We start from the raw sequence: 13,539 nt of genomic DNA, 5'->3' as shown, positions 1-13,539 counted from the left end.
CGGAAGAATCGCGAGCGAGCGAACGTGGGCGTGGACGCGTTATCGTGCCGCGTTAATTGCCAAGCAAACGGCGGACCGATTAACGGCGACGCGATAATTAATACGGGAAATAAAATGAAAATGATATAATAAAGTGTATCCGACGTAGCGGACTGAATATTCCTGGAAAAATAGCCCCCGGGCTAACGCCCGGCTCCGCACCGCCTCGCCTCGCCTCGCCTCGCCTCGCCTCGCCTCGCGCGCGCGCCAGAACGACGGGGGATAGTTTGTTGCCGCGATTTCCGCCGAGGAGCTCCGGCGCGCGTTTTCGCGCTGCGTCGTCGGCGCGCAATACCTCGTATTTATTAGCATCTCCGGCGGGGAAGTACGCCGTACGCGATATTACTCGATATATTTCCTCGTCGGCGAGCGCGCAACGCGATTATTATTCGAGACGCGAGACGCGTCGCCCTCGTCGCGGCAATTTAATTGTCATTCGTAAAAACATTCCGCCGTTGTGCTCTTTCGCGTTGTTTTTATCGTCGTTCGCGCTACTCTGAAATCTCTCTCTCTCTCTCTCTCTCTCTCTCTCTCTCTCTCTCTCTCTCTCTCTCCCTCCCTCCCTCCCTCCCTCTCCCTCCCACCAGCACGCGAGCACGCCACGATATAACACGGCTGGCGTCGATTACGCCTGCGATCGAGGCCATATTGACCGTAGCCTTACACGCGGCGCGCTGTTTATATGCTAACAATAAGTAGGCGATCGTCGAAACCAATACGGAATCCTACGTCATCGCGCAAGTGGGCAAACAAAAAGCGGGTAATACGGTGGAGCGTCTGCCATTAAAGTTGGCCATAATGGTAACTGCTGTTGCCGCCTTGTTGTAAGAAGGTTGTTAATACCGGTGAGCTCTCTCTCTCTCTCTCTCTCTCTCTCTCTCTCTCTCTCTCTTTCTCTCTCTTTCTCTCTTGCCCCTTCCCTCCTTCCCTCACACGCGTCGTTACAACGCGGCCGGTTGGCCTTAATGTAATTGTGTTCGGCGGTTCAAGCGATACGGCATAAAATCCTGCGCCATCGTTGTGCGTCCACGTAGCCGTGTGACGTAAGCACGGCTCGGCCGGCGTGTAAGCTTTATTAACTCGCCTCAAGTACTGGCCGACACTTAAAATCAATTAGTGGTACGCGTCAATTAGAAAGTCGGTCGCTTCGGCGCGACGGCCGAGTGTCGCTCGCGCGCGGAATAATTGTCGAGCAAGACGGGAGGGTCCCAGCGTGTGCTAAACGTCGTGATTGCGGAACACGCACAGCGGCGAACGCACGCGGCTTCCGTCGCGTGCGAATTGCGAAATTTTTCTTTGGTGGCGCTCGGCGTGTATAAATCCCGCCGAGCAGATCCGTATGCAAATACGGCGGATTCGGCGAAAAGATCTCTCTCTTCTTCTCTCCGTCTCTCTTTCTCTCGCCTCGTGATTTAACGTGCGGGACTTTTTTTAGATAAGACGATGGATGAACGGCTCGGCGGTTACACCCACGGCGGTATTTCCCGAAGCGGTTATTGATTTTCGCCTTACGCCCACTCGGCTGACAAATTCGATCCGGCGACCTGAGATGTTGCCGAAGCGATCCAGCCGACGATGTACCGTCGGCGGAAGAAGGCAATCTCACGGTATCCTTGTTGATAGGAGGGATCCTCACAAAGGACTTCCGGTTCGATTTGCATAATAACGTGGCGTCCAAGCCGTCGTTAACGGGAGATCCAGCACCCTTTTCTCCGCGAGACGCCATCGATCACTTCGACGTGTCGTCGCGATACGTCGTCGCATCCACGGCGTCTTCCCAGGAATCTCCGTGGTTGCCCCCGTGAACTTTCCCCTCGTCTTTTTCCCACCGCCGTTTTCTTCAGAAGGCGCCCTCTATTTATCGCGCTTTCAGCTAGATTTCCTTCCGGCTACCGGAAGGACCAACGGCGAGAGTTCGACAGGAAGCTCGTCGAATTTTGCATTTTACTTTGCTTCCGCATGCCAACCGCGTGAGAACTATGAGAAATCGAGCTGCGGAAGGGATGCGGGATTTCTTTTTACATTATATATTCCGCGATTATAAGGAAAGCGACATTGTTGCTAACGAAAGTCTCGAGTTGCCGCGAAACACGCACTTGTCATGTTTCTGTGCGAGTTTTCGCGGGAAGTTTGGGTACTCGGATGGGGGAAAGAAAATGGAAAATCCTCGTCGTTCTTAAAAACAAAAAAAATCCTTCGGAATTGGATAATCTCGTTTTCACTCGGGAAAAAACACGTTTTTCCAACCGCCAAGCCAGCAAACGTACATAAAAGTCCCCAAATTACGTTTCATAAGCCGAATTATTTGTACTTTTCGCATTCGGGGTCATTCGAGTATACGCGAAACAAAAGTTAATAACGGATTATTGTCCTGAAAATTTTATTAGCGATGTAGACCATGTATGTAGAATGTAGAGAGTATGCACATGGATAATCGTTTAATCGGCATGTGTGTGTGTGTGTGTGTGTGTGTATGCATGTGGTCAAATGTGGGAGAAGTGAAATCGCAATCACTCACTCACTCACACTGTTTTTACGACGTACGTCTGCAACGTACGGGGTTTATGAGGCAGAAACCGGTTACAGCCGCGTGCGTTTGTTCAAATCAATTAAAGTATATAATTACCGGCGGAGTTATTATAATTCGCGATTGCGGGAGCGCGCGGAACAAGATCACCGCGTTACTTTCATCCACCTGCGTGTTGCCCGCGCTCGATGTAAAAACGCGATTTCCGCGAAGGCTAGTTTCCATCAGCGGGACGTGAGCCCGCCGTAGAATACGCGGGATAGTTGTAGGGAGGGTGCAAAATTGCTTTAATTGATAATTTCATGCGTTTTAGCGATCCAATTCAGATTCACATCGCCGCCGCCCGGCAATGTCGGAATTACGAATGCATTGCGTAAAATTCATTATTTATCGTAGTCGCTAAATGCGTTAACATAGCAACTGTAAAATTAATGTCTTTTTAAATTGACAATTTCCGGTAATATGTTGCAATGTATGACGCAACGACGGGTTACGAGACGTACACACACAGCCGCGGTGTGTATTCCGCCTGTACATTCTTCCCGACCGGGAATATCAGGGACACAGGAAACCGCGACTTGCGAATTCTCTGCGGTATGTCGCGGTATCTACCTTCTATCTACCCCACCTCGTCGAAAAATGCCTCTTCCTCTCCTCTCGTTTTCTTTTGTTCCCTCTCGGCGATTTCTATCATCTAACTTACCCGGCCGAGCGATACAGAACTCCGCTGAGACCCCTGTGACATCGAAAAATCGCCCCCTCCCCCCTCCAGCCCCCTCCCATCATTTGTTCGCGCGAACCACGCGCCGGATCTGCCAAATGCTCATGGAGGAGATAACGATGGTCGGCTTGATTTATTTATGGAATATCGCGATCTCGATTACAAACTGGAAATCGTCGAAGCGCGAGGTTTAGGAGACTGTTTCTCTGAGAAAGAGGAAATACCAGTCCTCCTCGCGATAAGTACGCGCGATTAGATGAAAAACGATGTTAAACAAGCGATAGTGTTGAACAAAAAAAAAAATGACGGATATCTCAGCGACTACGTTGGCGGAATTTAGACACCGTCAGTTCCGGATGTAATATCGATAATCTCGATTTTACAGTTCGGCTTTAAGGAAACCGATAAATACAGGGGGCTCCATTCACTCGGATCGTTACATAATAAAAAAAAAAAAAAAGAAAAAATGCGAAATATATGTCGGCTGCGAAATATATTTTGATCGGGATTAGTTTCGTGTGTCGCGAGATGTCCGACACTATAAAATATTCGCTTATCATACTGTATGCGGCTCGTTTGCACAAATCTACATGAATAATTTCGATCTGTTCTACTTTGTCGCATGTTTTACGCCGCTGCAAAACACATTTGCAAATTTGCTCGTGTGGGAGATCTTATTATAGAAAGTTGCAGCGCAAATGAAGCACATCAGCGTCACCGACTACCCCCGTTAACCATCTAAGATTAGCGGCAGCTCTGGAGGTAGAAATTATTACTGGAGCAGCTAAACTGCTCGATGATACATCACTCCGAATTCGAGCCGGCACTCGACGTCATCGATAACGTCGCCATGTCACATTGAAACCTGACACATGCGTTGTCGAGGGATAACGAAACAAAAGCAGACATTCGGAAGCAGATATTGATAAAATTAAACGACTCCTTACGTATCGTGTTATTCTGCGAATAAAATAAAATTGCCCGTCTTTCGGAAGAGTCCGAGTTTAGATGGCAAAAATGAAGTTTGCACTTTGTCGAGTGGCTCATCGCGCAAACCTTCCCGGGAAAGAAAGAGATATCAGTTTCCGTAAGTAAAAAGTGTAAATATGTATTGTGGTTTGCGATTATCAGCTTGATTTCATTAAGCCACCGCGGTATTACTGCACACACACACACACACACACATCGTGTCATGTGCGACCCTGACTCGACTTTCGTACTTTACGATCGAGTTACACATCGCTGGTGCATGCAATGACCGGTAAATGATATTTCTCGCATCGATTTAACCCCCCTTGGCTGGCGAGCTGAACTTTACAAAAGTATTTAAGCCGATAAACACGCGTGAATAGATGTTGAAAAAAGTTAAGCATTGTTATTAAAATTTTGTAGCTGAAAGTTTCTGAGATCACTGCTTACGAATACGCAGCCGAAATTTTTCAAATGCAAAATGGTGAATCCGATATACCGACTAAAATCGTAATTTTATTTCATCAGAATAAAAGTGGACATTTGTTAGTGAAAAAGTTGAATAGCGAAAATACAGAAAGTTTTTATCACAAATCTGTAAAATAACAAAATACCGAGATAACCAATATATAAATATAATAAAAAATGTTAAATTATATAATATGCGAATAACTTTTCGGTTCGGTCACTTGTCATCTCGCGATTTGAGGAGTCGCCATTTCGAATTTTTATTCTTAAGATTCATCACTGAAAAGAACAACTTGAAGAATATATTTTAAAGTTTTTCTAAAAAACTTTCATTTCTTTCTGCTTCAGATCGGCTATATTATAATCATTATTTCGAATTTTCAAATTTACCATTGAACAGAGCGATCCGAAAAATCTCGAAGAGTGCCCAATTTTATGGAAATATTGAACCGGAAATATCGCAGAACGCAATATTGCATCTCCATCAGTCAAGGGGCTGATTTAATAAAATTGTCGTCGCCGAAGTTCCGACAATTCTCGCGAAAATTTCTTTCGAAAAATTCGAGAGATTAAAGCCGGACGGTCCGACGATTGGAATGCCATCTAGCAGGATGGGGCGAAAATGACAGTTCGATGACTTCCGAATGTGCGAGTGCCGTGTGACTCGCTGATCGCGAGATCGATCCAATTTGCATCGGCTGACGAAGAGTGCTCGCGGCATTGTTAGCGAGTAGAGAATTTGCCTAGCGTTGGAAAACAAAACAAAAAGTACACTGACCTTGAGCAATCTCCGGAAGTATGGGCTGCATGCCGACAGAACGACCTTGTGCGCGGTGAAGCTACTACTGTCGCAGGCAAGCGTGACGTCGACGAAGTCTTCTTCGTCCCTCAGATTCCGGAATGTGCTCAGAATACTCGAATGGAAGTCGTTCCACCTGAGTGAGTACTGCTGCTCGCCGCTCGACGATGAAGAGGCCGCCATGGCGTCCGTCCCCTCGGGACCCACGGCCGAGGGCACCAGAGGTGCTATCGTGCTCACTCTGGCACTCCACGAGAACACCCTCTCACTTCACTTCGTCTCCTCACCCTTCCACTCGGTCTCTCACGTTCCTCGCTCCTCGACGACTCTGAGCGCAAGTCTGGATCCCGCGCGACGAACGGTCAAACGTCAAACGCCAGGCTGCCCAGCGGGTGAACTCGGCGTTACCGTGAGGCGTTCGACCTGACGCTTCGAGTTCGAGCTCGCCGATGGGTGTGATGTGTGTGTGTGTGTGTGTGAGTGTGAGTGTGTGTGAGTGTGTGTGTGTGTTGTCGGAGATGCGGCGATGTGAACGGCCGATTGGCCGATTATTTGTTCTACACACCGTTATCTTTATCCTCGAGCAATTTATCGATGCTCGATACCCCAGACAAAAACCGAATCTTCGATGCGGCCGTTAAGCAGCTCGTTCAATTGATATATATATATATATATATATATTAGCCGAAGTGATCGCCGAAACGAAAGTCGCTCGTCAGATATAAGGGAACACTGCGTTGGTACACCGCGCTGGTTGATTCCATAGTACTTGTGTCATGACAGAATGGTACCTAATGGCGGTACCTCGGAAACGTCGGAGCGGAGACAACAAGATGGCACGGCTGGCGGACGGCGTCTCTCCTTTATCGTCCCTGCAAGATGACAGGGTGGCCCTCAATTTCTCCAACTCGAATTACTCGGGCGTTTACAGTACGACGCGCTAAATAAACCATGTCGAGCTCGATGTGTGTGCGTGCGTTTTTGAAATATTTATAAATGCCCGTTGCCGATTATTCGCCGGAATAATCAACGCGTATTGATGCAAAAGAAGAAAAAAAAAGATAATTGTTAAGATGGCGTTAAATATATTGATTTATTATAATTTACGTACTGTGTATGACGCGATTGATAACTCATGCATATACGCGAATGAAATTTTTATGCGGATCCCGGGGATCAAGAATTACATTTTTAATGGCCGGTGACTGGCCAATTGTCCAGTCTATGAAAATGAATATATAATTCGTAACGGACGTATTATGCGTTACATTTTTGATACCGGATTCATCGGAGACGATTAAAATTTAAATTTTAATGAGCCGCTCGTAATGGGCAAATTAAGCATTATCTTGCCAGTGTAAAACTCGCGGCTAATGGAATTGTGCAATCGACCTTAGCACGCGCAATCGTGCGATATAAAACATTTTTATGTTTATTTCGTTAACCTTTCCCGCGCTAAATGCTGTTTATGCCGAAATCATAAAAGCCACGGAGCTTCCGATAAAAATAACGACCGATTTACCGTGGTATCATTAAGCTCGATCTAGCGTGAATTTCATGGCGGTTAAGAAACACACACACACACACACACACACGCGCGCGCGCGCGCATTGATTTAAGACACTTGGAAACGTCGTGATTAGTCGCCGAGTACATAAACATCTCGAAAAATATCCGTCCACGAGTCAATGCGCGCGCGCGCGTGTTCGTCACGTGTAGGATTTTCAGCGAGAAAAATCAATCGCGCCTACGAGCGGTCTCGATTCTCCAACGTCCGCAACGACGCCTTATGTTAAAGAAGAGAAAAAGAGAAAAAAAAAAAAAAGAAAAAAAAAATGATACAACGAATATCACATGAAGGTAACAAAGTAGCGAGAACGACGCGCGCGAGTAAATAACAATGACTCTTATTTCTCTCCCCCTCTCGTTTCCTCCTCGTTGATTAAGAGCGACGATAAGAGCGACTATCGGTAGCAAGTAACAATAACTCACGTATTGTCGAGAGCGAACAGCCCTGGAAAACTGTGCCGCTCCCTTCCGCTTGAAGTTTCACACTCTTCCGCTCTCCGGCGCTCTTGCCCTCTCTCGCGATGGATTCTTAACACGTGTTATTTACTCCCGCGTATAGAAGTATAGAAGTGCAAGCGGGGACTAATGTAATCGCTCGGCCCTTCCACGGTCGCCCTTCCGTCCTCTGCTGTCGGCGCGACATCCGGCAGCGGAAAGTGGACCGCCGAAGTTGGAAGTCTCCGTCCGCGCGCTCTCGCACCTTACGCCGCCCCTACGATGTCCTCGGCTGCACTCGTCCCCCGTTCTTCGCTGTTGGCTACCACCTATTGAATCACCTCGGCTCGTGCCTGTATCTGTGTTTTTCATGCCCCTTCTCACACCTGCTTGCCTCTCCTCCACCTCCCTACGCTTTTTGCTCGCCGTCTTTCTCGTCAAGCCCCGCTTTCCCGTCTTTCCCCGTGCTCAAGCCACGCTCTTGCCGTTTACCTGTAAACATCAGCAAACAATAACGCACATAAATAAATCGAATCACTCATACAGAGAGAGAGAGAGAGAGACAGAGAGAGATTGAACACGTTGGGAAACGACGCATGCGACATTCGCATTAGCGAATCCGAGGCGAAAACCGGCTTCGAAGTTTGTAGCTTTTATCCTAAGCGTTGACTTTTTATCGATTAAAATAGCCAGCTGCCTGGCCCGTCCCCGCCTTCATGGTATAATATCGAACGTATATCCGAGCGTATTACGCGAGGTGATTATATTAATTAACTGCGAAATATTAGAGCGAATGAGCGATTATTAATACCACGAACAACAAGCCGCGCGATGAACGCGCAAGGCAAACATGGAAGGTGTTGGTCTTTAATTCCACAAAGGATTAGGGGAAGGACGGTCGATGAAACGCGCGTGCGCGCGGTATCCTTTGCCATCCAGGCGACTCTGGCATACCCGCTGATAGCAACCGGTTCGTCCGCAAAAATACCTCGCAAACGGAATCTCACAAACGTCATCTGGTTTACGACCATTTTATCCGCGCGCCGCGCCTTCGCGCGGCCGAAACGTCCTCCCGCGGTACTCTCGATTTTTCAGCGCTTTTACTGGCGTCGCGACACTTAATGCGCGGCTGGATGCACACACGCGTTATGCGTCAGGCGTCGTGCTCAGGCGGTGATATACGGCCAATAACGGGACGAAATAGGAATGTACGGGGCCCCGCAATCGCGCAAATGAACGGCGATCCGGAAAGACTATTCCGCCGGAATAGTTCGACCGGGCTCATTTCGCGTCGCCTGCCGATCGAACGGCGCAAGAAATATTTAGCGCAACAATCCACGGTGCTCCGGCTGTCGCTCTCTTCGTTGAGCATCGAATTAATCCGTTGACCGGCGAGCCGAATCTCGCGAAAGACTGCTTCGGCTTCGGCAGAAGTCAAGCAATGTCGGTCTGAACGAAATTTTCAGGCTTTTTTTCAGGTCGCTGCTAACGAGTGTGAAACTCGTTTTCTACTTTTTCAAATTCAAAGTAGTAGATATGGCGACCAGATCGTAATTTTATTTCATCGGGATAAAACTGGACACTTTTTTCATGAAAAAAAGTTGGAATAGCGAGAACACCCGCACGCTTTTATCTCAAACCTACAATGAGAGAAAAGTACATGATATTTGGAACTATAATGATGTAGTAACTAAATTATTGTCCGAAATATCATATTTATAGTAAGTATTACCATAACATCGGTAATAGTTACGATATAGGCATAGTATAACCAACCATATAATATTTTTACTAAGAATTATAGTAAGTTAAACTAAAATTATTGTATGGATACAAATATAAAATGGTAGGTAAAGTAAACTCTTTTATATAGTCAATATTAGCAGAATATTTGCTAAATGATGACAGAACTGTAACTATATGAACATTAAATCTCACTATATTTGTGAGTGAGAAATTACCATATATGTGGTAAAAGTAAACTAAACAATTACTTAAGACAATCATTGACTATATATATATATTTGTGTTTATTCTACCATCTTTTGCAGGTTCCACGAACTAATAAAAATATGGTTGACGCCAAAGTGAACTATAAAATATAGCGAGATCATAGTTAATTCAACTATATTTTTCTATCAGTGTATAAAGTAATAAAATATCGAAGTAACGAATAAATGTAATTTGCAATGATAAGTTATATAATAAGACATACGTGAATAACACTTGGTTTTATCCACAAATATTATGTACGGATTAGAAAGATCAAGTGCAGAGGTCAAAAGAGGTTGATGCGGGGCTTCAGAGGTTAGCGAATAGAGTATTGAGGGGCAAAATTTCGACTCAGGTACACCGACGACCTCAGTAAGAGCGGATTTTTGAGAATCTGGGTTGCGCTTCGCGCATCGAAATTTGCATTATCCCGCTACGAATGTTCACGGCAGGTTGAGGAGACGCCGGTGAGCTATCGAAATGTTCCAACAGAAATCTTTGAGCGAAGCAGCGGTCAAGTGAGGCTGGGATAACGATGCCACGCATGTTCAGCACGCGCGTTCGCACGAGCGCCGCGATCGAGGGATTTCCGAGAAGGCAGCTACGCGTTAAAAAGACTCCGCGGCTAGTGTGTAGCATTTGTAATGAAGTATTTAAGCGCACGTGCACTCGCGGCCGCGATTATCGGCCGATCGTGCGACGAAGTACGGCGATAAGGAACTTGCGCAATCGCGCGAGCGTGCATGCGGCGGAGCAACCGCCGCGCTGTTATTTTTCGTTTACAAACACCTCTGGGCGTAAATCATCCGTCTTTACGATCGACTGTAAACGTTTCTCTCCGCGCCTCTCTCTCTCTCTCTCTCTCTCACACACACAAGCGTACCATCGATTACCGTAATGTAAGCGCGACGCGTCCGTTACATCTCTGACTTCAGCCAGCGTTGCTTCGTCGGATTATCGCTAGATTATCATCGACGCGTCTGCACATGTCGCACAGAGTTACGTAGCATCCGAGGATAATATGACGATTCCTCGCGAGCAGTCGCTCTCGCACGAGCGAGATTTCCCGATCGGAGAGCGCGGCGACGAGGTGCAGGAACATCAGGATCTCGACGTGTCTTTGAGACACGGGCCGCTCTTAATTCTCCCAAATACAGCGTGCCGCGGTACGACGCGAAATTTGTTCAGTCGTTCGCCGCGCGCTGCACCGGTATGACATGGTTTCGGCGGAGAGCACCCGCTAAAGTATGATAACGTTAAGCTCATAATACTGTCGGCCGGCGTAAAATCTTAACACGGCCGCTTGTACTTTACGCGGCAATTCATTCACAGGTCGGCGGGAGGATAAACGCGGAATTTATACGCACCGTTCGGCGAGATGCACAATGGTCCCGTCTCTCGTCTTCTTGTTTCTCTCTCTCTCTCTCTCTCTCTCTCTTTCTCGGCTGTTACGCTCACTAATTTAGACTCTATTAAGCGAACTTCGTGACGTCGCGCGATACTTATCGGCCGGTTCAGGAGAACGTAAAGCTTGACCGCGTGCTGTACGTACGACCGCCTTCGCGGCTTTAATTACGAATATGGCTCGATCGCGGCTGATAGCGGCCGCTCGCTGTATGATAAGGCTCGTTAAACGAGCCGCCCCGAAGTGGAGACGCCGGGCTAACGTAGGAGTGAAAAAAAGTCGCGAGCTCGCGCGCGTGTGGCCGCGTGGCAATCGAAAAACGCACAGCAAATTACGCATTGCGAAACCGCCGCGTAATGACTCGGCTTCGGAAAACGTCCATGACTCGCCGATCGGTAATCGTCTCAGCTGAGATATCGGAGTCGATAATAATCACTACCTGCACGCGCATGTCAATCGACAAGCCGCGGAAAAACATGACTTTAATATTGATCGCCGAGTTTCACGCCCAACACGTCGGAACGTAATTGCACTAAGTACGTCGGTGTGATCCCGCGGCCGATCGCGCGTATTATTCACTTGTGAGCCTCAAACCTCAAGCTCAAGAAATTATTATAATTTCCATTCATCGGCCTCAAACTTGACTCGATTAATTCCGTCCGAGGTAAAATTATTCATCGTGAGAAATAAATATGTAGCTTGCAATTAAAGTTCCGTGTGAAAGGCGAAAAGGAGAAAAATACGCAAATATTATACACACGTACGTATATGTACGTGTGTGTAGACGTGTGCGATAATGCTCGGTTTGAAGTTCCCCGGAAGGTGCACGTGTATCGCTCGGCGCGGACCATCGCTTGGTCGTTGCATCCCGCGGCAGCGACACGTATCGAGGAACATCCGAAGTGCGGCCGCGTTAATGGTTACACACTGAGAGAAAAGTATATGATGTTTGGAACTATAATGATATAGCAACTAAATTATAGCCCGAAATATCATATTTATAGTAAGTATTACCATGATATCGGTAATAATTACGATACAGGCATAGTATAACCAACCATGTAATATTTTTACTAAGAATTATAGTAAGTTAGAATTATTGTACGGATGCAAATATAAAATGGTAGGTAAAAGTAACTCTTTTATATAGTCAATATTACCTGCTGAATATTCGCTAAATGATGACAGAACTGTAACTATATGAATATTGAATCTTACTATATTTGTGAATGAGAAATTACCATATATGTGGTAAAAGCAATTAAACAATTATTTAAGACAATCATTGACTATATATATTTGTGTGCTTCTTCTACTATCTTTCGCAAGGGCATTCCTAGAAAGCGCTGCACGCCCAAAGCGACACACCTCTTATCCTGTCTCTCCGCCACCGGCGAACCTGCGAATTTAACCCTCCGTCAGTCGCGATATTTTTTCACCCACGAATGGTCGCATCGGTGTATCCCACAGAGACACACTAATCTCCTCATTATTTTCCTCCGCCGCGATTGAGACCATTTTTCCGCCATTAGCGCTCGGCTGATAGACCAGGCGCCAAAGTACAGAAAATATCAAAGTGAAAGAAAAACGAACAAGGGACGAATTGCGACAGGTGGGGGGGACAGGTTAGGAGAAAAAAAAAAATTTTTTTTTTGCACCCATCGGTTATCGCGACCGACGGAGGGGGGCCAGCCGCGCGTGCGACTTGCGCCTTTCGATATTTAGCGGGCACGCTAATCGCGGCTCGCAACTAGCCGGCGAGCAACCGCGTAGCCCCCCGTATTGTTCCCCTCGCGTCCAGATAACTTCGGATAATTAAGTGCTAATGAATACGATTTTTCGAAATTAACTTAGCCGCTCGGCGCGTGCGCATTAGCCGCTAATGGAAGAGGGAAGTGAAGATTATGCAACCGTAGAGACACGAGAGTAATTACTGCCCCGCTAAGAGTACATTAGCTCTCTCGCCTTTCCCTCGGCGGCTCTCCCCTCGCCCCGCGATCGACGCTGCTTTACGTTCCTTAGCCTCTAATTGAGAACGCGAGTGTGAAAAGAAACGTGGAATTTCGCCCCGGTCGAACGGCGGGGCTCGCGAATTCGCGGGACCACGCGAGCGTGAAACGCTTCTTTGTGTTTGCATCGCGCGCGCGCGCGCACCAGAAAACACACTCGCGCAAAAACACAATTTCCACGCACAATCGTGTGTTTACTCGCAGGCAGGTGACGGAGAAGTGAGTTACACTCTCGCTGTCCAGCCGGCGTGTTTTCAGGTCAGGTGTTTTAGCGGCGGGCGGGAATGTGTAAAGTCGCAACCACGGCTACGTAAAACACAGAGAACACGCGGGCGCGCGCGCGTGTGCCGGCGGCATTCCATTGTGTCGCATGAATGAACGCACGTTTCGTCGGTGAATATATTTCGACCGATCGATCGCGGCACCGTCGCCAGCGTCCGAGTTGTTTCCGACGCGCCGGCATCGACGCGCAAATAATTCCGGTGTCTGCGGCGGCCGGCCGGCCGGCCTCACCTCGCCTTGCCACGCCTCGCCTCGCCTCGCCTCGCCTCGCCTCGCCTCGCCTCACGTGTCGCCGATTTTTATTCCCCGTGGATAATGCGTCCA

General features: G+C 47.5%; 1 protein-coding gene across 7 annotated transcripts in view; it reads right to left on the bottom strand.

Annotated features, from left to right (window-relative positions):
* The window catches only part of LOC105187799 (protein abrupt), a 93,445-nt gene that overhangs the window by 56,803 nt on the left and 23,103 nt on the right, over positions 1-13,539 (bottom strand). For 4 of the 7 annotated variants that reach the window (XM_025305678.1, XM_025305681.1, XM_025305682.1 and 1 more), the window contains exons 2-3: positions 7,516-8,019; positions 5,503-6,395 (exon numbers count right to left, since the gene is read on the bottom strand). In XM_025305678.1, the coding sequence (XP_025161463.1) occupies positions 5,503-5,706 (204 nt within the window). In that variant the 5' untranslated portion in view covers positions 5,707-6,395; positions 7,516-8,019. Of the gene's footprint in view, positions 1-5,502; positions 6,396-7,515; positions 8,020-10,402; positions 11,604-13,539 lie in introns of those variants that run through there. The other 3 variants (XM_025305680.1, XM_025305679.1, XM_025305683.1) reach the window with 3 other exon arrangements.

Source organism: Harpegnathos saltator, unplaced genomic scaffold, assembly GCF_003227715.2.
Source record: "Harpegnathos saltator strain DR-91 unplaced genomic scaffold, Hsal_v8.6 scaffold708, whole genome shotgun sequence".
NCBI lineage: Eukaryota > Metazoa > Arthropoda > Insecta > Hymenoptera > Formicidae > Harpegnathos > Harpegnathos saltator.
This window is presented reverse-complemented; position numbering and strand designations above follow the sequence as displayed.